The sequence below is a fragment of the Rattus rattus genome, chromosome 7, assembly GCF_011064425.1.
Source record: "Rattus rattus isolate New Zealand chromosome 7, Rrattus_CSIRO_v1, whole genome shotgun sequence".
NCBI classification, from domain to species: domain Eukaryota; kingdom Metazoa; phylum Chordata; class Mammalia; order Rodentia; family Muridae; genus Rattus; species Rattus rattus.
Genome location: NC_046160.1, coordinates 92,972,800 through 92,999,012, shown reverse-complemented (window position 1 = coordinate 92,999,012; position 26,213 = coordinate 92,972,800). Strand labels below are relative to the sequence as shown.

At 38.7% G+C, this 26,213-nt stretch overlaps 1 protein-coding gene across 1 annotated transcript; it reads right to left on the bottom strand.

Moving 5' to 3' along the window:
* Positions 1 to 762: 762 nt before the first annotated feature.
* On the bottom strand, positions 763 to 26,147 carry Eif2s1 (eukaryotic translation initiation factor 2 subunit alpha). Its single transcript, XM_032907995.1, has 8 exons — positions 25,693 to 26,147; positions 20,964 to 21,205; positions 12,305 to 12,384; positions 9,903 to 10,054; positions 6,048 to 6,154; positions 4,990 to 5,087; positions 2,939 to 3,082; positions 763 to 1,292 (listed from the first exon to the last, which is right to left on the bottom strand). Exons 2-8 carry the CDS (start codon positions 21,202 to 21,204, stop codon positions 1,167 to 1,169), a joined length of 948 nt encoding a protein of 315 aa, XP_032763886.1. The 5' UTR covers position 21,205; positions 25,693 to 26,147; the 3' UTR covers positions 763 to 1,166.
* Between the last annotated feature and the right edge of the window lie 66 nt (positions 26,148 to 26,213).

Genomic DNA, 26,213 nt, shown 5'->3' with positions numbered 1-26,213 from the left:
TCTGGGCTCAAGGAATTTTCCTTCCTCAACTTTCCAATACTACTAGACCAGTACTAGAGCCATAAATAAGCACGTGCTACCGTACCCATCTCTAGACTCTTTCCAGTCTAGTCCTGTATTTAGTTTTAAGTTTTCTTACAGGTAATAAATAGTATTAGTATCCTAAGACAAGCATGCCAAACTAAATGAAGATTTTCTACATGTGACTATTGTAGCTGTAACTTTGTTACTTGAAAAAATTATTTTGCACATTAACCTTTAAAGTAGATAGTTTGTAAAGGTAAAAATAGGAACACTAAAAATTTTGTGTTAAATCACATTCTGCTTTTTTTTTTTTTTTTTTTTTTGGTATAAAAACACTAAAAGATCTAGATAGCACCTACCAGATAAAGAGGAAACTGTCCCCTTCAGTTGGGTGATGCTGCTCGAAATATCTACACCAAAGCAGCAGCACTTTAAAACATCCCTTGAATTGTGAAGTCAAGGTAAGTAGTCAGTATACGCCAAAGGGACCAAGGGTGACGACTTCTCTACATGAGTTATCACTGGTTTCAAATAAGTTAACAGGCACATAATTCTTTCATTGAATTTTAAGGTTTTTCTTTACTAGGGATTAAATTCCTAATTGCTTCTCTAGCATTCCTTTTCAAAGTCTGTTCCTGCATAGGTCATTTGATTACTTGTCCACTGACTTCTATCATACGAAGAGAATTAGAGTCTCAGATTGGCTTTAACTGGTGACAAGAAGGAAGAAGCCTACAATTAAATATCCCAGAAATTTATTTGATGTTTGCTTGAGTACATTTTATATAGAAAGGTTGGGATTGTTGGTGTCTGGAGCCCCTGGTAATTCTCTAAACCATAAGGGTGCCAATCCAAAGACATCAGAAATGAAAACCGCAAGCCCAATTTTAGGACTGCGGTTTAACATTTGTCTCTGGTCAAATCAAGCCACTCCCTTAAAAACGCTTGAGGTGTTAGAGCCACTATGTGAAAACAGCTGACACGAAGGAGGGCATTTAGATTCTGGCTTGTCGAATACTTAAATACTTGGAAATAAAAATATTCAGCTTTGAAGTTTTCAATACTGGAAAACTTTCAAGTCTAGGGTTTACAGCCAGAAAGGGCTGCTTCGTACTCCTTAAATTGGACTGTTTTCCAAAAGGTTAATCTTCAGCTTTGGCTTCCATTTCTTCTGCATCATCATCTCCATCCACTTCTGCATTTTCTCTCTCAAGCCGTTCCAGCTGCCTTGCAAGTTCAGTCTCATCTGTATCTGTGACCACTTTGGGCTGTGGAAGAGGCACAATCACAAAATGAGGTAAACAGTAGAACAGATTTGACTTCAATAGTATTACTGGCTAATGTTTAAAATTTAATGTAAAAAATACTTTCATTTCTAACAATTCAGTCATACCTGTGCTGACTTACCACTGAATAAGTTCTATCAGTTCAAAGTTAAGAAAGTACAAGACCATCCAAGGAAACACTACACACACTACACGCACACTACAGTGGAATACTGTTTTCTGCCATTTTAATAAGCTCAACTGAAAACGAGTTCAGTGACCACAACGAAAGGCTACCAAATGTCTTGTTTTCTAAAAAAAAAGAATACTCTGGGATCCAGATAAATTAATATTCTTCATCACAGAATGAATCATTCTATACACATAGACATATAGCATATGAGAACTAGTTTTTGTTCCTATTGAGGTGAGGGAAAGAGATTATTCTGTTTGAGATGGAATTCCCTAGGTAGACAAGCCAGTCCTTCTGCCTCTTCTTCCCAATGCTGAAATGAAAGTAGAGGTTTGTGTCACACTATGCCTAGCAAACTTTGCACTGTCTACTATTCCCCCCGAGGGGGAAAACCCTAGCACTGGTACAAATGTCTATCCTATAACATGCACCCCAGTGCTGTTTTATTACAAACAAAACCCTTTAGAAATAAACAATTACTTTATACTCAGTAATTTTTTATTCCCAAGTATATCTGACTGGGCAGCTAGCTTTGATATGCTGCTGGCTCTGAACTTCAGGCAATCATCCTGGCCTGTTTCCTAAGTACTGAGGATCACAGGCATGAACCATCACATCCAACTCATCTGATACAACAACAGCCTTTACTTATTCATGTGTGTGGGAATGCATGGCCATGGCGTGCTTTTCAAGTTGAGAAGACAACTTTTAGGAGTCAATTTTCTCCTTCTAACACATAAGTCCTGGATACTAAATTCTAGGTCACCAGTTTTGGCAGCCAAGGCCTGTAAGTCGTTTTTGCTGGCTCCGTATCTAACATTTTCTTTTCTTTTCTTTTTTTTTGGTTCTTTTTTTCAGAGCTGGGGACCGAACCCAGGGCCTTGCGCTTCCTAGGTAAGTGCTCTACCACTGAGCTAAATCCCCAGCCCCTAACATTTTCTTTTCTTTTTTTTTTCTCGGAGCTGGGGACCGAACTCAGGGCCTTGCGCTTGTTAGGCAAGCACTCTACCTCTGAGCTAAATCCCCAACCCCCGTATCTAACATTTTCAAAAGCACTAAAGGGCTAAGAGGTGAAGTAAGTTCTGCACAAGAATGGGTCCAAGCCCTACAGTCATAGACAAGGCTGGACACAGTGGTATATGCCTGTGACCTAGAGCTCGGAGAGTGAATTCAGGGGGATCTTCAGCTCTAGGTTCAGGGAGTCTCAAGAAAACAAGATAGAGGATATCCAACACTGATCTGGCCTTGTATGTGCACACATGGGTCAGTGTACCTGGGCACACACACTACAAGGAAAATGAGAATAAATAGCTAGGCAGTTATCAGGTAGTTTACGGCTAGCCTTGACTACACAGTGAGCTGAAAACTAGCCTTGACTACATGGAATCCTGCCTCAAAAGCAAAAAACAAAGCAAAAACATTAAGAACAAAGTAAAAAGTAAGACCCCAATCTCACCTCCATCTGAACATTGAACACTCCCCTCTTCTCCTCAATCTTTTCTTTGATGACTGCCATAGCCTGATTGAGAACAGAGAGTCCTTCTGTCCTTTCTAGGGTCGTTGTTGTCATCACATACCTGGGTGGAGCTATTAGATTAATCTAAAGGACAAAGATGAAAATGAAGTTATGATTATACTTACACAGGATATTAAAAAATTATTTTATTAATTAACTACATGAAGAAATCGTCTTGACTTGCCTTCCAGTTCTCAATCAGTTTATTAATATATTCTCGTAGATTTTTTCTCATTGAGGTGATAAAATACTCTAACAAAAGCAATTTACAGGAGAAAGGATTTGTTTTAGCTCACAATTCAAAGCATAGTTCATCATGGCATGAAGTCAAGGCAGTGGGAGTTAGTCACATCATGTCCAAAGTCAGAAGGCAGAAATGAATGCATGCATTCAACCTATTCAGCTCCCTCTCCATTTCTACAGTTACAGATCTATTCAGAGAATGGTGTCATTCAGTGGGTAGGTGGGTCAGTGTACCTCAATAACACAATTAAGACAATCTTGCACAGACATGCCCAGGAGAATTCTAGGTCTGTCAGGTTGTAAACTAACACTAACCAGCACATGTAGTCAGACCACTGATACAGTGATCTCATCTAGTACATATATACAGTCCACCGTAATACTGAATATGAAGAATTGTTGCTTTTGCAGAGGATGCTGGTTTGGTTCTCAGCATCTACCCAGTGACTTTGACACTCTCTTCTGGTCTCTGTGGGCACCAGGCATGGACATGGTACACATGCAGGCAAACACACACATAAAGTAAAAATCAAATCTGTCTTGAATCCACAGAGATCTGCCCCTGCCTCCCAAATGCTGGGATTAAAGCCATGTGCCACCATGCCTGGCAATAAATCATAAAAAAGGAAAAGGTGAATTATTTGTAAATTGATAGAAGAAATCCTAAGAAATCCTGAGGAACAACCACCCAGTTCAATGTCTGTTACTGAAAAACCTGTTGCCTCCCAAGGCACTTCAAACATTTTGGGCACTGCAACTTCTATTGTAAAGAAGATTTAATATTGCTGGTTCACTAACAAGAGAAATCCTCTATGTCCACTATGATGGCAGCATCATCAAAAAGCCATAGCTGCAAACAGCCCCCAACTCTAAATAAATAAATAAATAAATAAATAAATAAATAAATAAATAAATTAAAAAAAAAAAAAAAAGAGACATGACGCTGAACTTAGATCTTTTCCAAGAGCAATAGCTTTAACTTCTGAGTTGGCTTTCTAATCTCCATGATAGTTTTGTTTTTAGGAAACTCTCATAAGAAGGAACTGGACTGAAGTGATTTTGAATAAAACTTCCATTTTGAATAGGGGTTAAATAAAGTTTAAGTCCCCATGACCTCCCTGGGAAACTGATATCCTGTTTGTCAAGTTGAGCCATACAAGCTAGGCAAGGTACCCCACCGCAGCTGAATAACCAAACATATTGGAATAGGATAAATGTACACAAAGACACATTCCTAAGGAAGGCTTTATCCTAAACCCTGACTGGAGGGATAACCTGGCATAGGTTTGTAGTGTTGAAGCTTAAATATTCTGACACTCTGGCTCAGTGGTTGTGGTTCAGCTTCCAAGTCTGTTCTACAGCCCTGATCAATTAGTGGTGGTCTGAGTGCAATATATTTTTGTCATCTTAAATACTAACTGGGATGAACGTTCAAGGACACAGTTAGCTTCTGAGTCTGTGCTGTTATCCTGACTGGTCAGTCATTGTTACCTATGTCAAATAAAGATCTCGTTTTGCTAGACTCTTGTGACTGCTTGGATTGTTTTAGTTTTTGGACTCCAACACTCTGACCCTGAACATGCCGGGTATGCACTTTTTAATCACTTAGCTCTACTTTCCTACCCACACGACCAGCAAGAAAGGGGAAAAGACTGGGACCATGACTTAGTGGCCCGGGGTTCAACTGCTAACACACAGGTTGACCACAAGGTTCTGAAGAGCAGGGTGGAAGATAATGCATAACTTACCTTGATGGGCATGGTTTCTGTAGAACAATTCAAACCTGCTCTCAGGGCTTCTTTTACAGCATCAATGCCTTCGTAACCATAGCAAGCTACTTCAATATCTAAAATTACAAAAATTCAAAAGCTGGCACAAGAAAGGACGATAAGGAAAGATACACCATGACAGCAAATTGTCTAGAACTATTTAGAAACTGCACACCATTTGGCCTTTTTCTACCATGTAGGTTCTGGGTTTGAACTCAGGTATTTAGGCTTGGTGGCAAGTAGCTTTACTTGCTGAAGCATTCTGTCAGTACTGACCCAGCAGATCTTTTATCTGTTCCTGAATAGAAAATGCTAACAGCTACGAATTTTTATTGGGGGTTGCTGCTAGCTAGGGAATGAACCCAGGACTTCACAAATGCTAAGAATGTGGTCCACCCTGTTAATATACCTCTACCCCCTAGACCCCTGGTTTTCAACCTTCCTAATGCTGTGATCCTTTAACACAGTTCCTCATGTAGTGACCTCAACCATAAAATTATTTCATTGCTACTTCATAACTGTAATTTTGCTGTTAGGAATCTTTATGCAAATATCTGATATGTGACTCCTGTGAAAGGGTCACTTGACTCCCAAAGGGGTTGAGAACTATTGCCTTAGAAATATATGTTCCTGTAAAGTATCTGTAAAGTGTCTGAAAATATTCCAGATTACCACCATAGAATCAATACAAAGGCATGGAAGGATACTGCTGTCCTGTTGAAATATTTTAAATTATAAACCAAGGCAAAATAATACTTCCACATTAAAGGGCTGATTTAAAGTTAGTTAACCTTCTAGATCTATTTGATTTGTGCCAAGACATTTTTCAGTTTTGTAGAAGTAATAATTCCTTGGGCCAAAGACACGAGACTGTGATGGACTAATTACCCAGCCTGTATGAAGCCCTGGTTTGAGTGTAAGAGCCAAAACAAAAACCCCAAAGCAGTCAAATAACCCTCTCCCCAACCACGTAAAAACCAAACCAAAACACTTTAAAGTTTGTTAAAAAAAAAAAAAAAAAAAAAGCAAGCATTTACCTGCTCGAATCTTGACAGCTTGTGGGGTCAAACGCCTATTGATATTGTTAATGAGTACTTCTCTTTCATCTTCATTCAAATCTAAACTATCCAAGATAGATGGGTCTCTGAGAAAAAAACAGAGCAAGAACTCTCAAGGTAATATTACTAATAACTGTGAAAACAAATACATCCTGCAGAGTAATACAAATAACAATAAAGCACTAGCTTCCACATTGAAGTTGAAATCTTGACCTTGTACAATTTTAATTATGTGTTCTTTTCTCTTTCCAAATGTGTAAACTAGATTGGAGAGAGATAGCTCTGTGATTAAGAGCACTGGTCGTTCCTCCGCAGGTCCTGAGTTCAGTTCCCAGCCATTACATTGTGGCTCACAACCATCTATAGTGGGATCTGATGCCCTTGTCTCTCTAGTGCTCTCTTCTGTCATTCAGGCACACATGCAAATAGATTGCTCATATACACAAATAAATCTTAAAAAAAAAAAAATCAGTATCTCATAGAATTGTATTAAATGAAGCAACACAAATAAAATACATGATAAACAGAAAACAACTGATTATCAAAACAAAAATTTTTAGAGATCTGGCTAAACTAAGCAACTCAATAAATACTTTCGAACACAAACCTGACATCCTATTATGCCGACTTAAGTCCTTCTGAGTAATCAGGACTCTCTATTTCAAGGCCTGAGAATCTAGCTTGGAAGCAACAATACTGGGGCACTGGGACAGGAGGACACTCATTGCCAGTGAGGTCAGGAAGGCCTTCCTGCAGAGACCAGCATGCCATTTAATTCTCCCAAGTGTCCAAGGCCTGGATTAAATTAAGGAAGGGCCTAGCTAAAATTCCATGTTAACTGAATAAATGAAAGGAAAAAAAAGGAAGAAAAACAAAGCGGAAACAAAAACCAAAACTAAAAGAACAGGAGACCCTAATAAGCAGAGGCAAAACATACAGTGAACTTTTCAATTAGCTTGCACAAGACAAACTGAAATATCAACACTGTCACGTGATGACTGATAGAGACAAACACAGACCGACATTTATAATCAATAAATACACAAAGATGTTGACCTGATGAATAAGCAGGGGCATGCAAATCGATTATGGCAAAGGAAAAAAAAAATCTGAGATGTATATCAAATAATAGTAAAGATGAGAGAAAACATCAATATCTTATCTATACAGTTTCTAGGGGAATATAAACAACAGAACTAATTTGGAGTGTAATTTGGCAAAACCAAATAGATATTAAGTACATTTATACATATTTATAAAATCGGTCATGAGATTCAACAATTATATTCCTAGGTATTCTCTAGAAACCCTCAAAGGTATATGTACATTCATTTATTCATAAAACTGTTTGAAAATGGGACAAAAAAATTAAGTCTCTTAATATAGGAACAGGATCTCAAAATGAAATGATACAGATATGAGGAAGTAGGTATACATTATTCAATCTGGAGAAATCCTAACTTGTAAGACAAAATGCAACTTCATTTTGCCTATGAAAGATAACAATGGATTAAAGTGTGAATACACAGCTTATCTTATATGTATTTTGTGGACTTGTGAAGTCTTGGGAATAGAATTAATTTACATTTTTCTAAGATTTTGGAGTATTTATGCACACAGAATAATGTATCTCAGGGAGAAAATCCAAGTTTGAACTTGAAACTCATTATGTTCAGGTGTACCATACACAGACACCTTAAGGATGGTATTTGCAAGCATCCTTGATGTGCCTAGGCTTCAACCACGACTTGTTACAGGTCAGCATGTTTGTGGGATAATGCTGGTTCACAAACTTTCAGAGGGGGGTATTATGTACTACTGGGTTAAGGATGCTCAACATGTATACTGATAAACCTTAAGTGATAATAGTACACACTAATGACTTCAGGATAGTGCTTATCAATGAGTGATACTGGGTCTGAAGAGGAAAACACTGTTTCTAGTTACTTCAGAAATTTAGTTGTTTTTTTTTTTTTTTTAAAAAGATTTATTTATTTTATATATGTGAGTACACTATCTTCAGACACACCAGAAGAAGGCATCAGATCCCATTACAGATGGTTGTAAGCCACCATGTGGTTGCTGGGATTTGAACTCAGGACCTCTGGAAAAACAGTCAGTGCTCTTAACCACTGAGCCATCTCTTCAACCTGAAATTTAGTTTATTAATTAAAAGGAATAATGTGAGGCATGACAAATCATATATGTCAGTATGTCTCAAAACCCAACAACTGCCACTGAATGATGATGGAGAGAAGACTGTCAAGGGAAGGGAACTAAAAGGACATTAAGGCCGGACAAACAAACGCTGGGCCAGGTGGTGATGGTGTGCTGTTAAAATACACACTGAGTGGATGGGCTGCGGCTGAGTAACTGTGTGGTATATGCTTGTGTCCTGGATTCTAAATTCCATTACCCCCCTCCCCCCACTGACTAAGGAATGAAGAACAGAAGGATAAATAGTGCCAAAGGGTGAACAGTTAAGACCTGTAGGGAGCCAGTATGCCTGAGCTTCAATACTGGTGACTGCTGACACCAACTGTGGGATGCGTGACTTTGAACAAATTAATCTCTGCCTCAGTTTCTTCAATTCTAGCATGAGAACAATAACCCATACATCATAGGATTTTAGAATTATGGAACTGCTAGCTGCTATTATTCTCCTGTCTTACATAAGAACTTGCTATGCCAGGGATGAGTCTTACTCCCCTTTAAGGAAACCAGTTCTTAGCAGAATAAGGGCTGGAAATTCACCTCAAGACAGTGGTGAGGAGTCATGCAGCACTAACATTAGGAAGGAATGGGAGGAAAAGATTCATTGACAGCAAGCAGGGAGAAGTAAATGGCTACTAAAGAGGACATGATGCTTCCTGTAAAAAAGTCAAGGTAAAGATGAGAATTTTTTTCCTGTAGTAGAAATTAATAAAGGAAAAAGTTGAATATCCAAGCAAAGGAGTAAGTGGCTGGAGGTACGATTAGTCTGAGGGCTGGAAGGGCACAGACCCTAGGAGTACAGGAGAAATGAACATTTCAAGTGGTCTGGAAGGAAGTAGATGGGTGGTGAGCATGTCAACCAAGAGACAATGGCTAAGAGGGCTTCTGAGGAAGAGCACTAAGAAACAGACACCATAGAGATGGGAGCAACGACAGCGAAGAGCAGATGTTGGGCAGCAATGAAGACACAGCCAAGGCGAGACCCTGAATATACAGAGGCACCAACTGATCTACAACTGCAGAGAAGTCAGGGAAATCACTTGAAGCATGGATGTAACAGAAGGAAAAATAGGGAAAGGCTTGTGATATTGGCAGGAAAGTTGTTGAAATGATATCTCATGGTATTTCTGTTAGATAACAAAGGCAGGCAAGGAAAGACACAGAGAAAACCAGGTTTAGAACCAGAGCCTAATAGTTTATGAAGAAATACAGTAGGACTATGGCATAAAAACCACAGGATTTTAAGAGGCAAAGCAAACCTAGTTAAAAAGGTCTATTATGAGGCTACATGGAAGGTCCAAACAAGTGTGGTAAGCAAGGGGCTGCACTGTTCTGGGCGAGATGTCCACACTGGTCCTGAAACCATCCAGGCACGAAGAGGAAATGGAAATGCACAGGAAACAGTGTGAGATAAAACCACGTCAACAACGGCAAATGAAAACTGTATATGCATGACCACATAGGATCCACTCACACCGCAGGCCTTTTACACTGAAATATTTTTAAGGTTAAATTTGACAAGGACCCAATGTCTGGGTGTTGTATAACTAGATGCCAGGCAATCAATCTGTGTGCTAAGACTTAGCAGGTGAGACAAAGGCGGAATCAAGGTGTTCTTACGAGACTGCATGCTTAAAGGCATCATAGGCACCATATCCAGGTCTCTTGTACTTGTCATCAAAGACCCAGGCAGTCCTCTGGAATAGGCTTTCCAGCTGCTCATCCTTGGTATACTCTAATACCTCAGCAACATGGCGAAGAATGCTATAAACCTAGATACAAAATGAAGAATTCAATAATTTGAAGGAGAGCCACAAAGAGGCATTTTTGTATTTTAGCAGAAGATGTAATTTCACTTCAAAATAATTACTGAACAATAAAATTTCTTGACTACAAATTCTTTTTCCATAAAGAAATAGTCATTCCTTCACAATAATCAATTCAACTAGGTATAAGGAGAAATATGACATAACTTTGGGTTTTCAAACAAATTAACATCTGAACTTGTTTCACTTGCAACAAGGCACTTAGCATCTTTCTTTACCAAGAGTGCTCTTACATGATCAAATATATACAAAACCACACATAAGGGGAAAACTGTTCAAAGCTCTGTTACCATTTAACAATTATCCTTCCATTACTTACCCATCAAACTCCCTAAAAATAATACAAATTTAGAGAAAATTAAGAAGCTATTTCATGAGCTAGCAAGATGGCTTAGTTAAGGTGTTTATTGTCAAGAGTGATGACTAGAGTCCAATCCTCAGGATCCACGTGGTAGGAGAGGACTGGTCCCCACAAGTATTTTCTAACCTCTATATGGGGACCACGCTATGTACATATATGAATAAATGTGTAAATGTATATAATAAATTGTTTCATGTTTCACATCAAAATTGAGTAACAGGTCCTAAGCCGCTTGTTTAACGTTATCATTCCGGGAACATACTGTTGTCTATGCTATACTTATGAGACAGAGGCTTCTTACAGTGCCCAGACTGGACTCAAGCCAAACTCTGGTTTAGCTTCTCATGTGACTGGGGCTATAGGTACAGATCACTGTACCAGGCAAACACTCAATCCGACAACATCCTAGAGACCAAATATATGCAAAGTACCTACAGCAGTGTTTTAGAAACATAACAGGATCAAGGTAACACTTTTACTTGGACAGCAGAGCTTTCTCTATACTAGGTAAATGCTCTTCCCTCTCAACTATAATCCTAGTCTGTGTCTTTGGGAAAGGGTGGCAACTATGTAGGTCAAGCTGATCACAAACTGCTATGCTGGCTTGGAGTGCTGGAAATGACGGCCCTTACCACTATGACTTGGCATTCTGCATTCTAATATGTAGCTAAGTAATGCCGAAGGGCTTAGTGCAAAGACTGTATTTTCTGAATGACAAGTCTTGCAGAGATTTTACTTTCTTAAAAAATACATTTCTTTTACATGTTTCAGATGTGTAAACACATAAAATGACAGCAGAGATCTGGACCATAGTCTCATGTATGTGGGACTATTTATTTTACTGGGTGTCTTAGTTTCTTTTCTGTTGCTGTGATTAAATATTCTAACAAAGGCAAGGTAGAGGAGGAAGGGTTTCTTTGCCTTACAATACCAGGTTACATTTCAGATAAGGAGGTCAGAGCTAGAAGTCTGAGAGAACTGGTCACATCAGAAGTCAAAAGTTGAGAGCTGACTCGATGCACGCAGACCAGTGCTCAGCTTGCCCCACACCTCTATTTCACCCAGGCCAGGATCCCTGGGTCAGGACATGGTTCCACTCACAATTAAGACAAATCTTCCCCCGTGAATTAACCTTAATGAAGACAACTCCTCACAGGTGTGCCCAGAGGACTGCTTTTAGGAGTCAAACTATCACACTAGATTAATCAAAATAATTTTAATTAAAAGACCATTTTTATTCAAGTATTTTCTTGGTATTTTATCTTAAGGATAGGAACGCACACAGCAAAAGGACCAAAATACTAATAAAAGACAAAGAAAATATGCCATGAAAGACAAAGGATTAGGGGCTGCAAGATGACTTCAGTGGGTGAGAGCACTTGCTGGTCTTACAGAAGACCTGAGTTCAATTCCCAGCACACATGACTCATAACATTATCTACATTCCCTCCTCCATCCATTCCTCCACTCACCCACCCACCCACCCATCTTTCCCAAGACCTGGTTTCTCTGAATAATAGCCCTGACTGTCCTAGAAATCACTCTGTAGACCAGGCTGGTTTCAAAGTCACAGGGAATACAGGGGTGTGTATCATGAATACCAGCTCAAAATCTATTATGTGTACACTTGTTGAGTATGCACATATGCATACAACACAGAGGACAGAAGAGGGTATCGGATCCCTAGAACTTGAGTGACAACAGTCAGTTGTGAGCTGCCAGATGTGGGTGCTGGGATCCAAACCTGGGTGAGTCCTTTGCAAGAAGTACTCTAACCATACAGCCATCTCCAACGCCTCCAAAACAGAGAAACCTTAACAAAGAGACCAACTTACAGTTTTGGATTTTGTGAATTTGTCTTCACATTTGATTGCTTCCTCTGGAGAAACTCTTCTTTTTGACAAATCTATATATCCTGCATGAAAATATTTTAAAATAAAATTTATTTGTTCAAATATAAACATGTGATTAAAAACAATAAGCAAATTAAGTATTTGACAGAGAAGCTTACAATTATCTACACTAAAATCATGGACAAAAATACTATGAAAGATTTCAGAAACATTTTTATCACAGGGCAATTATATATTCTTTATTGCTTTAGAAGAAATTAGTATTTTAAATTATTTAATTGAAACCTACTTAAATATTTCTCCCTAAGCATTAGGACAGTTGAGAATTCACTATGATTTGATTAAGAGGCTATTGTCAAAGCAGGTGTGGTGGCACATGCCTGCTAATTCTAGAACTTAGAAAGTGCAATGCAGAATATTTACACTTTTTGGCTTTTTGTTTTGTTTTTGATTTTTTGAGACAGGGTTTCTTTGTGTAGCTCTGGCTGTCTTGGGACTCACTCTGTAGACCAGGCTAGTCCAAACTTAGATTCACCTTCCTCTGCCTCCTGGAGTGCTGGGAATAAAGTGTGTGGCACAGATGCCTAGCCGATGGTAGATTTAAAGCCAGCCCAGCACAAGAAAACCCTGTCTCAAGACAAACAAACTGAAGAGAGGCGACTCTCAATAGAAGTAACACTTCCATCTTCTGAGTGACCAGTATACCCAGACGGCAGGATCTAAAGCGCCCTGCTGAACCCTTAAATCAATCCGTAAGGTAGGTTTTCTTTCCCAGAGACGCTGGTCTTTCAATCCGAAGAAACCAGGACTCAGAAAGATTAAAGAATTCATTAGATACCCAGACCATAGATACAGCCAAATCCTATGCTGGATTTGAACACAGAAAAATGTGTGTCCTAAGACCACACTTAAAAAAAAAAAAAAAAAAAAAAAGACCACACAAAAAAATTTTGTTATTTCATTCTCTTAATATTTTCCAAAGAATCTATGTTGTTAACATTGAAGCCCAAATTACCAATTTTTCTTCTCACAGATTCTTTTCTAATGTTTTAATCTAAGAACCTGTAGCAAAAATGTTATAAAATTTTACTTTTGTTTTCTTTTAAAAGAGCTGGCTTCATATTTCATGTAGGTCTATGATTTTAGGATATTTTTAGAGAGTAAGATCATGTTCCTATTTTTCAGCATATAGACATGCAACTGTATCAGTATTATTTTTAAAAAGACAATGCACACACCACTCAGATGCTTTTTGACCCTTGTTGATAACTGAGTGTATAAATGAATATACATAATTTTGATTGTTAAAATGAGCTGTCTTTAAAAATACATAAAAAGATGGTCTCACAGTATAGCCCAGGATGACCTTGAACTCTGACACATATGCCTGCCTTTTCTGTCCTGGGACTAAAAGTGTGCATCACCACGTCTGACTCCATTTGATTATGCCTCTTTTCTTTTCCTGACACCCCTAACCCTACCTTTCAGGTGCTGGGGTTCAAACCCGCAGAACTCTAGGCAAGGTCCTTCCATTGAGGTATACCTTAGACTCTCATTTTCTCTTCAACTAAAAACCTAATCATTTTAGATTTTTCATCTTTTCTAACATAACAACAATCATGAAAAATTTCCAGTGGCCTTAATATATAGGTGCTCAATTTAGCAAATGTTTTGCTTTTTCCACTTAAAATACAATAATTCAAACAAGTTTCATTATGATCAGAACATACATGATTTTAACCCTTAAATGTATTCTAAGCTCTATTATGGCCCAACTTATTATTTTAGCAAGCATGACACACATATCTCAAACAAATGTATGCTCAATGTTTTGTGGGTGTTTAGTGTTCTATAAACTGGTCAAGATTTGTAACAACTTACTTTTGGATATGGCTTTTACATTAACTATCTAAAGGTTATCTAAACCTCCAACTATGATTACAGATTCATCTATTTTAAATCTTTACTTCACAACACTAAGCTCTAGTGGGCACACACATCAACAGCCATGTGTCTTAATCATTACACGCTTACTTATCTACTTTATCTGATATTAATAGATACTCTAGTGTTATTATGGCAGATATATCAGCACAGTATACCATTTACTATCTTATTTATTTTTGAAGAGAACTTACTAGGTAGCCCAGGTTGGCCATGAACTCAGAAATGTCTGCCTCAAGTGTTGGGATAAAAAACATACACCAATACCCTTGGCTCCATCTACTTATTTTCAGTAAAGTATGACAGCATTATTGTTGGGTCTTGCTTTTTAAAATATAGGTCTAGTCTATAAATCTTTGCCTTTTTAATCGTAATATTTGTTTGATTTACATTTAGTATAATTATTAATACAAGATTCAGATCTATTATTCAAGTACTTGTTTTCCTTTTCTCCAATTTGGTTTTCATTTTTCACCTGTCTTAAGTATATTTTAGAATTTTTTAGAAGTGTCTTTAATTTTATTTGTATGGGTGCATGTAAGTAAAGGCCTACACGTAATTCCTATGCACCATACGCAGGCCTGGTACCCTGGGGCCAGAAGAGGGCTTGGAATCTCCTGGAAATGGGAGTTACAAATCAAAATTGCCAGTAATATTATGGTAACCACTTTCCCCCTCTGTATTCTTTTCTCCCCTATCTTTACTAGAGATTAAACTCAGGGTTTCATGATAGAGAAACATTTTAAGCTATTCCCAACCTAGACAGGGTCTTGTTACATTGCCAATAAATCTGGAGTGCTCTTCCTACCGGTTTTCTGATTAGATGAGATTATAGGCACAAACCAGTGAGAGTCTAGCTTCTAGTCTGTCCCTCCCTCCTCCTTCTGAGTAAGGGTTTTTCTGCGTTGCTCTGGCTATCCTGGAACTCACTCTGTAGACCAGGCTGTCCTCCAACTCAGAGATCCACCTGCCTCTACCTTCTGAGCGCTGTGTTTAAAGGCATCTCACCACTCTGCTTTTTATTTTATTTGAGAATCTATGTAGTCCTGGCTGTCCTGGAACTAACTCTATAGTCCAGGCTGGCATTGAACTCACAGAGATCTGCCTGCTTTTGCCTCCTGAGTGCTGGGATTAAAAGAGTGTTACCATGCAAGTATCTATGTATGGATGCTCCATTCTTGGGATCTCAGTAACTTGAGTGAAAAAGCCTCTCCGAGGGCCAGCAAATTCTTAGAAGAGTTAGCAAGGGGTCTATATTATGCAAACTCTTAATCTGGAATCTAGTTATTCTCACATACTATGCCAATATTGTACTTGTCCTATTATCAAGTCAGAAGGAATTAGATAAATTGGTAACCCCTTTGTCCCAGTACCTTCCAGGATTATTCAAACTGGACAGCTGTCAGTCATCCTACCCTGCAAGATTCTACTATGGGAGGTAGGTAGTTCATGTCTATAACCTCACCAGGGAAGTAGATTGTGAATATGAAGCCAGCCGAGGCCAATATAATTTACCCATTCCCTGCCATCACTACCAAAAATAAAACGAAAACAACCACACTGGTTTACTCTTTCTCACAGTTCCTTCTGTTACCTATCTCAAACTACAGCTTCCTCAAGTGGCCATGTATGTCATGACATGCTTTCCTTTTGGGTACTGTAAGAAAAATTTCCTTATCAGTCAATTACTTTCATAAATTTAAATCTTGATGGTACAAATAAGACAAACAACTAACTGCATTGTAAGAAATAAAGAGAAAGGGAGAAAAGAGGAGTATTTTAAAATTATATGCATTTTCAATTCAAGTACCCTAAGACTAGCCTAAAAGTGTATTATTATTTCTCTAATGCAATTTTATTTGGCAGTAATTTCTGTTTCTTAAAAAAAAAAAAAAAAAGTCTCTATCTTGACTTTTGTTGTTCAGTATTTTTACTGGCTACACAATTCTAACTTGTTTTTTCCCCAAGGCCTGGCCTCTATTAATAATTTCTAATAGACCAGAGCACTTTGTATCTCTACTCTCAACATCCCACATACTTTTTTTTAAAAAAGCTATTTTCATAATTTTTATGTACCCTCTACCCAATGTTTTGATGTGCTTACATGCAGTTTTACTACCATTTATATTACAGCAAGTTGTGGACATTTTCCAGTCGGTAAACTCATGGTTTGATATTTAGTAATTATAGGAAACTTAAGAATTTTTTGGAGGGGTGTCTCACTCTAACAGGCATGCCCCGGCCTAGTATTTTTCCCAGTTAACATATTTGCTTTATTCTTCCACTGGCATAGCACTTTTGATACTGGACATGGCTTATGTTCTATCTGTATTCTTTTCCCCTGATATTTTCTGTCCTTTACATTGGCTCTTTCTAATTTCTTTTTTAAGATTTCCCTTTGTTCATTCTGGAAAAGATATTTTAATGTGTTTGGGCAGCAGAACCATCCATCAGCTTAAAAAATCCTGTCTCCTAATTCAAACTTGCATTTTATCTGGCCCTTAGCAACCACACCTCAGACATTGTTTGGTTTTATTCCCATTCATGTCTAATAGTTTGGGGTGTATTTTTGATATTATGATTTGGGATAGGTTCTGAATTACTATTTTTTTTAAAGTTGTTTCATCAGGAAAAATTAACTATTTAAACTCAAAATGGACTCAAGTAGGAAACAACTTTAATCTACAGATTTTAACCCCCAAGGGATGCTTGAAGGTTATCTATTAATTCAGGGGTCACAGACTGGGACAGAATTTAATTAAAGACCAAGGGGCTCTCCTTTTGTTGGCCTTTCCTATCTCTAATCTAATCCTAATACTGCTTTACTAATGCTTCTTTTAATATAATTCACGTTGTGGCCCTAACTATAAAATTATCTTCATTGCTACTTCCTAACTGTAATCTTGCTGTTATGAATCACAATGTAAATACCTGAGCTTTCTGATGGTCTTAGGTGACCCCTATGAAAGGGTCATTAACCCTCAAATTGAGAATGACTGTTCTAATCCTTATCATTATTACCATTTTTCATTTGCTGTGGCTATGCAGGGCTTTATGCAATTTACCAAGTAATACTGTAAGTTTTATAGCAGGCAGATCTTAGGTGCTGAAAGTGTCTTTAGTATATACTTGGGGAAAACACAAAATAGAAAAATGACCCAGCAGATCTCCTTTCTTCCAAGTGTGGACTTTCAGCTTTTGATTTCTCCTTGTCTTACAGTTACTTTATACATGTCTGGAATTTACAACTGTTATGTTAAATGTCTTGTCCAATAGGATCTAACTTTCTCATATTAAAAACAGATCTCCTTTTGGGCATGGTGATGCATGCCTTTAATCTCAACACTCCAGAGGCAGAGCAGGCAGAACTCAGTTCGAAGCCAGCCTGCTTTATAGAGTAAGTTCCAGGACGGTCAGAGCTACACAGAGAAGCTCTGAATAATAAGAAACAAAATAAAACAAACCAAAACCAAACACCTCCTGGGCTGTAGTTGGAGAAGCAGCTCAGCGATCAATAGCATTAGCTCTTCCTCTGGAGGACCTGTCTTTGATTCCCAGCACCCACATGATTCCTCACAATTGCCTATAACTCCAGTTCTGGGGGAGTCAATGCCCTTTTTTGGTTTACAAGGGTACCAGGCAGGCATGCAGCACACAGATATACATGTAGGCAAAACACCTATACACAGAAAATAAACAAATCATGACCACCACCAAAACAAACAAACTCAGGCAAAACCCAGACCTCCTCTACAGACTCTTTTATATACTGATTTATGCTCACTCACATCAGAACAATCAGATCTCATTCCACATAAAAAAATGCCAATGCAGATAACCAGTCTACACTTTAATTGCTTGGTTTTAACTGACGCAGTACAAGTAGGTTCTGCTACAGAAGTAATCTTATATGTATCTCTATTGTATTCTGAGATATCCTTGATGGCATCTGAAAATATACCTGATTCCTTTGCATATATTTTATGTAATAAAGAATTACAAAACAAGGCAGTATTGGGTCATATTATTTTGGGACAGTGATGTGAAGACTTTAAAGCTGAATGTACTAGCAAACTCAATGGTAAGGAGGTTAAAAAAAAAAAAAAAGTCTAGTCATCATAGGTGGGCAGTTATTCAGGCTGACAGTAACAGATGACCTGAAACTAACTCCCAATGAATTATAGTGAAATTGCTAAAGCTAATACCTACAGCTTATAGTACTATACAACATGCTTAGAAGTGTTCACAATGGTGATGATTTACATGGAATTCAGAAAAAAGATGCACAAAGGGAAAAAAGAATATTTATTCAGCACTGAAAGATTTTGTGGAAACTGAGAGTTAGGGGTACAACACACAAACATCATAACTGCTAGAGATATTGGAGTTCAGGTGTGTGTGTATGTGTACAGCATAATTTTTTTCAAAGCTTATATAAAATATCCCTAAAATTATCAGGCATTGTGGTACATGCCTTTAATCCCAACACTTGGAGGCAGAGGCAGTGGCAGTGGCAGCCTGGCAGATCACTGTGATTTTGAGGCCAGCATGGTTTACAGAGCAAGTTCCAAGACAGCCAGGGCTATGCAGAGAAACTCTGTTGGGAGGGAGGGGGGCAGGAGGGAGACCAACAAACAAACCCCAAAAATGTTAATTTTTTAATCTTACTTTTACATTTAACCCAGTCATCTTATTGCTAATCTAATCTAATTCTAAATCAAGAAAAAATAAACCACACCAAATAAATTCATATTCACATCTACTAATATTTAAGGGCTCTCTAGCAGGCCCAAGCATTGCGAACAAGTTTTTTTTTTTTTTTTCTTTTCTTTTCTTTTCTTTGGAGCTGGGGACCGAACCCAGGGCCTTGCGCTTGCTAGGCAAGCGCTCTACCACTGAGCTAAATCCCCAACCCCAGCGAACAAGTTTTACCCTCTCCCGCACTAAACCCTTTAAATTACATTCCTAAAGCTCACTCCCAAGGTCTATTTCTTCATTTGGTCAATGAAGACAAAACATGAAGGTCCATCAATCAAAATTCATTATTTGGCTATACTGGCTAACTTGTTTAATAAGGACTTACCAACTGACCACAGCATAGACTTCCTCCTTTCTCCTTAGAAACTAGTCCACTTAAAATACCCACTGTCTGCTTTTGTCTGTCCAGAGGCAAAACCCCATAGTACCTTGTCCTTCCTGGGTAATAAATCTTTGTGCTGAGACCTTGTGTTTTCCTAGAGGCCTTCACTTACAAATAAAGATGTTAATTACTACTGTAGGTTTTTCTTTGGAACTTAGTTATAATTCTTTAAGTACTAAAATACTAAAAAATTCCAAGTCATTTGACTACAAACTAACTCTGGAATTAAACTACTCCTACATGCTGGGTAGGGGTGGCACATGCCTTCAATCCCAGCACCCTGGAGGCAAAGCCAGGCAGATGTCTGTGAAGCCAAGGCCAGTCTAGGCTACAAGTAAAACCCTACCTTTTTTTTCTTTTTAAATATATTTATTTTATGTATGTTAGTACACTGTCACTGTCTTCAGACACACCAGAAGAGGGCATCGGATCCAATTACAGATGGTTGTGAGCCACCATGTGGTTGCTGGGAATTGAACTCAGGACCTCTGGAAGAGCAGTCAGTCCTCTTAACCGTTGTGCCATCTCTCCAGCCCAAAACCCTATCTTGAAAAACCAATCAACTAACCAACCAAAATAACTCAAACGTTAACCAAACCAAACCCCCATTACTACAGTAAGTAAGAGGTTTCTGCTTAGCCAGCTAATTAGTACCCTTTAAATTTAAAACTTTAGACAAATGAAACATGGATTATGTATACACAGATGTGGGTATGTGGTTTTATGTGCACACACCATATGCCATATGCCAGTTGAGGCTATAGGAGAATCTTGGGTGTATTCAGGAGCTGTTCAGTTTGATTTTTGAGATGAAGTCTCTCATTGGTCAGGAACTCACTGAGTAAATTGGGTTGGCTGGCCATGAATCCCCATAGTTGGGATTACCAGCCTTAACCTTTTTATATGGGTTCGAGGGATTGAACTCACTTCCCCCAGCTTGTAATCAAGCATTTCAATGACTGGTTATGTCCTCAGCCACGATGTGCTTCTTTAACAATTTTGTATGTAAAAGAATTTATGTAGCTTCTAGTAGAATCATCATATCTATGGTAAACATTAGAATAAAATAGTTGTTTTCTAGAAGCACTCTGACCTTGAGGAAATCATTGTGGAAAGCAGTGACTACTTTCTGTTAGCTACAGAGTTGTCTCTGCATGACTCTGGTCACCACAGTCAGTCTTGGTGCACCTGAACAGCTCGCATTGTTGAGTGTACCGACAGGGCCCAAAGAGACTGAAGTTGCAGAGGCCTGATGTTTTCTTTCAGGAAACATAGATTATATTAGGGGCTTTTAGTATGAGAAACTAACCCAAAAAAAAAACAACTTTTGTGAACAATTGATAAATACGCTTTTGAGTGTCTTTTCGACATTAAGTCCACAGAGGCTGGATCTCCCTACTGTGAGTGACCTTCTTTGATTGTCTCTTGAGACTCAGAACACGGACAAATTTAAGCATAGTAGTTTAACTACAGTGTATTTTAAAAATAACCCATTCGAAACCAGAAACTTCTGCAGTTTTGTAATTTATGCTTCTTAGCTATTTTTTTCTCACTTACCTTTTTCTTTATCCACTCTAATGACAACTACACATTCATTTCTGCCAATTCGGATCAGTTTGTTTATAGAACGGATACGTCGTCTGGATAATTCACTAAGAAGAATCATGCCTTCAATGTTATTATATTCCAACAAGCTGACATAGGCCCCCATTTCAGCAATGGATCTTACATTCACCATCACTACATCTTCGACCTCAGGAAATTTGTGTTGATAAAATCTACAACTTAGACCCGGCATTCTGCAAATTAAACAAACAAACAAAAATAAAGTGTTAAGCTAAAAATAATCAATGTTGTAGACCTGACAATGAAGGAATACAAGAAAATAACATAGACATTAGTCTTCTCACCTCTTCAAATGTCTTAAATGTCAGAAAAAGGATAGATATCCAGTACTCAACTTTAGTTTTTATTATGCTCCATATTTCTGTGACGCTTAGGCAATCACTTTTAGAGAAACTATTAAAACTAATGACTATCTATAAAGTGCTGTGAGGCCTAGGATTAAAGGAATACACCAAGAGTAAAACACTGTTTTACTATTACCACTGAAGTAGGGCATCTAGGTGTATACACATAATACCAACACTCTAGAGGCTTACCCAGAAGGATCACAAGTTTCAAAACAGCCTTGGCTATATACCTAGATGCCATCTCAAAACAAAAGCAAAGCAAAAACAAAATCCCAAAAAATAGTAAATCAGCACCCAACATTTTAATAGCTATCATGGAACAAGGGGGGACATCATTATAACACAGTTTTGACATTACCTAAGCTACTCTTTCTCTAAGTCAGCTCAGATGGCATACGTTACCACGTAGTGTATAAAGGGAAGACTGATTAAACCTTAACCAATATGCCAAATGTTACCATCTTTTTTGTGATGCTGCAGACTGAGTTTCTATTTACACACTAAGCAAATCTTTCCTGACTTGCCTCTCATTAACTGCACTCCTAGTCTAGTATCACTGTAGCCAAAATTACAGTACCACAAAACAAAACTTTATTAAGGATTGAGAGATGCCTCAATGGATGCTCTTCCAGCAAATGCAGATTCCATTTCCAGCACCTACAGGATGGCTCACAATCCTCTCTAACTCCCATCCAAGGGGATCCGATGCCCTCTTTTGGTCTCTGTGGGCACTGCAAGAACATGGCACACAGATACTCATGCAGGTACAATCCTCATAAAATAAAAAAGACTTCATTTTGTATTTCCCTTTAAAACAAATGAGTTAAAACTGAGTGGTGGCGGTGCACACCTTTAATGCCAGCACTTAGCATGCAGAGTCGGCGGATCTGTGTTTGAGTCTGAGGGCGGCCCAGTGAACAGTGAATTCTAGGATTGCCAAAGCCACACAGAAAAGCCCTGTCTCAAAAAACAAACAAACAAAAAAACCCCCCCCAAAAAAACCCAACAAAACAAAACAAAAAAACCACCAACCAACCAAATGATTTGATTCAGTCAGTTATTATTTGTAACTTATATTATTCTCCAACAGTTTGATGAGGTCAGGCCTTGTCCATGCTAGGGAAGTATTTCACCACCAAGCTCTATCCTAGTTCTTGTAGTTTTATTTTGTTAACACATATGCCTATTCTTGAGACGAGCTTTATAAATCTCTACAATCCAAGTGTCTTTTAATCTTCATGCACTAAAGATACTTAAAATCATTCCCTTTGATCCACCCAAGAACCCAGCACCTTCTCGTTAATAATCCATATGGCTGGAAATCATACCAGTTAGCACTATACTTTAAAAAGGAAGACCTGAGACCTTTAATTGTAGCTGAGGACTTTAATGTTTTCTTATTAATCACCACCTACTTAGAGCTGTCAGAACTCAGAAGATAGGTAGGAACTACTGCCCAAAGCCCTAAGAAAATAAATGTGACATTTTAGTAATTTACTTTCTGGCAGATATATGTGTTTGAGACCAGCTTGGTTGACAGAGTGAGTTCCAGGAAGCCAGGGCCACACCAAGAACCCCTACCTCAACAAAACAAAACCCCCAAAAAAACAACCAACCAACCAAGAATTAGACTTTCTACACCCAGCATATGGAACAACAAAGTTCTGTCCTAGTATGGTTTGCAAACAGACATGCACACAGCCCCACTACCAACTGGGAAGATGTATGTGGGACTTAGACATCTGTTTCTGTCAGGGAGGACTACTACATGATCCGGTCATTGCCTAGCTCTTTGACGTACCACTTTCTCTCTATTTCTCCTTGTCTGTAGATAAGGAAATGGAGGTGCGGGTGGAGCAACTTGCTCCTTTACATTCGGGTATGTGGTGAAACTCAGAATTTGAGCCTATTAAATTTCGAACCATTTGTACTCTTAATTAGGATGTATTAAGAAATATCACAAATAGAAATGTCTAACATAATCAAAAAGTAACACTGATATACATACTCAGTGTTGGAAATACGTATCACACATGTTAGGCCAAACTACCAGGACAGAACTATACTGTTTATCTAAAGAAACATGTCTCAGACTCATTTCTCTTGCAGCTCAACAAAACAGGGATTTAGTAAACAAAGAAAGCAGATGCTCAGCTAGAATTACCCATTTGGAAACAGCTGTTTCATTTTTTAAACAGAACTTCTCTTAAGGGTGGGAATGTGTTTTCAAATATCTGTATATAGAGAACTGGAGAATTAAACAAAGACTTTCAAAATGAGCATCGAAATAAATGCTATAGGAAAACGTTTTAAAAGCTGCTAGTCATATTCACTTAGCAAATTTCTCCAAACAGTAGCATCCAAAAAGGTGAAGCTTTTTGTATTAATCAGCTGGCTAAAGGTTATAGGCAACGGGATAAGAGAACACAGAATAGAAATATGGCTACTACTTTAAAAGGCACAAATCTGTTTGTAAAATATGGAGTAAATAATGAACAATATATTACTTACAGTAGAAATAAAGTAGTCTGAAACTACAAAGGAATTCTTGTCACAAAGAACTTACATGTTGGCTTATTGACTAAATCAATTCATAAAAACAATTATTAAAAGAGTCCATGTTCTTCTGTCAATGAAATGGAAATAAAGAATTTATTCAGTCCTTTTGATAATCTTGAAAGTATTCTGATTTTTTTCATTTTGCCATTTAATTTGTTAAAACATTTGGGGGTAGGGGGGTTAGTCACTACTAAACAATTCTGACACGAAATTCTTTCCCAGGGAATTAAGTACCAGCGGGAAAACAAATTAGGGCCACAAAGTACTATGAAAAAGCACAGAAAAGAATTAACAAGAAGCCAAGGAACAAAAATATTAAATGACTTCAAAGACAAATACATAATATACACTAAAATCAAGAACCAAACCTAAGTCTTTAACATTAAACCTGATCTCCACGAAGCCTCACTGTATCAGAGTAGTAGACGATCATGTTAAGTGCTCTCCTACCCCCACTTTAGACAGGGTTTCAGCGTGCAGCTCTGGCTGGCCTCAAGCTCACAGAGCACCTGCCTCAGCACTCTCAGTGGTGGGATTAAAGGGTACACCACACACCTCTCACTTCTGCCTTTAGAGTAGGTTGTATGTGTTCTGATGTAAACAAATGCAAACACTTTACGAAGCTAGTTTCAAATACCTTGCATCATCAGCATTTTGCCCCTGTTAACAATAGGTCTGCTTCTAGAGCCAGTACATTGTCATGTCACCACAGTAGATATGGGCAACGAACATTCCAAACTAGAATATAACTCGCTGGGGAAACGCTTGTTCAGCTCTAAAGTTTACTAGTACAATTAAGTCTTTTGAGAATTAGGTGCCTGCCATCTGGCATCATAGGCCCAGAAAAGGCACTAAAACTTCATAACTGGCATTTTTGATCAACTGTCGAGGGCCCCCTACCCCTTTAACATCAACTTAATGAGAAAAATAAAGACTTTTCTTGATGCATCCTTTTTTCAAGAAACTATGTTTCTACCTTAGTGAAAATCAAAGCATCCTAGATGGGTGCTTTGGGGTGGGAGTGGGGGGTTTAAGAGCTTCAATGTGAACACAGTTAACGCTAAAGTTTTTCTTAATCTCAGGCTTTCAGCGCCCATCATAAGACTCTAGTTTTATTTTCAAAGTTGCCCAAACAGGGTAAATAATCGCCTCAGCAGCATTACTTCAATAGCTGATTTCCAATTCCAGGAATTGTTTCTTACAGAAATGCACAACTAGAACGGAAAAACTTAACGACCTTCAATGCTAATAGTTACGTTTCGGATTTTTTTTTTTTAAACTTAAATACGGTGGTTTATCCTATTGATTCTCTGACTAAAAGTTCAGTCTCCAAAGAGTCAGAAGTTTTGGTAGTATCCTAGAGCTGAAAAGAAGAAAAAAAAAATGCTCAAATTCTGAGGCCGGGTAAAAGCAAAGCGCCCAATAGTCCTGAACTAGGGGTGGGATGTCGGAGCGTTCTCCAGAGGCCTCCCCACCACAAGACATCTTTAGGGAGGCTGTAAAAATCTACTTGGCCCACGTTCCTTCACGGGGTTCCTCCGCTCGTACAGCCACGTTTCTGGCTCACAGGACCAGACACCGGTTGGCGAGAAGGCGCAGGAAATATCCAGCGGGCCGTGGCGACGTTGTCCAGATACTTCCCGCGCAAGAACGGGAAAGGGGGGGTGGGGTGATAGCCCGGGGCCTAGACCACTCCTATCACTGGACATAGCTACGGCGAATTCTTGGGGAAAGCAAGGTGCGGGGCCAATCACCTGAAGTGTATGTGTGAATCCCGAACTAGGGTCCCACGCCGGGCTCCTTAATGGCAACGATGAGACTCGGAACACCAACACCGGACGCCGAAGCTCCTCAGCGTGCGCTTCGCCCAACCCAGCGCGCATGCGGACCCACCTCTCACTGCGCAAGCGCCGACGGAAAAGGTCCTTCGTTACCACTAACCATAGAGTCTCAGTCCTCCTAATATGGGCGGTTTGAACCACAGGGCGAGCTGAAAAGTAACTTTCCTTGAGGTATTTATAGACTTTGCGGAGGGAGTTTGCTAGGCTTAAAGAAGAGGTAATGTTCTGTTTCTTGCTCCAGGATGATTACTTTAAGTTTTACTCAATCGAGAGATGGCGCTGTGACGAAAGATGGAAAGCTGAGGAAGAGGAGGAGCGTGATCTTCTCCGGACCCATCACTCAGCACTCGCTGAGTGCCGGCCACTCGCCGGAGGGAGGGGCAGTGAAGAGACCCGGAATTCCGGACTGTGCTCTCTTCCACATCCGGGCATTC

What these genes read in the sequence shown, in the direction of transcription:
- Eif2s1 (XM_032907995.1), bottom strand. Translation starts at nt 21,204, where the DNA reads ATGCCGGGTCTAAGTTGTAGATTTTATCAACACAAATTTCCTGAGGTC. An exon ending in AGCTGTCAAGATTCGAGCAG is followed by an intron (nt 5,088 to 6,047) that starts GTAAATGCTTGC and finishes TTGTAATTTTAG; the next exon opens with ATATTGAAGTAGCTTGCTAT. An exon ending in CAGAAACCATGCCCATCAAG is followed by an intron (nt 3,083 to 4,989) that starts GTAAGTTATGCA and finishes TTTGTCCTTTAG; the next exon opens with ATTAATCTAATAGCTCCACC.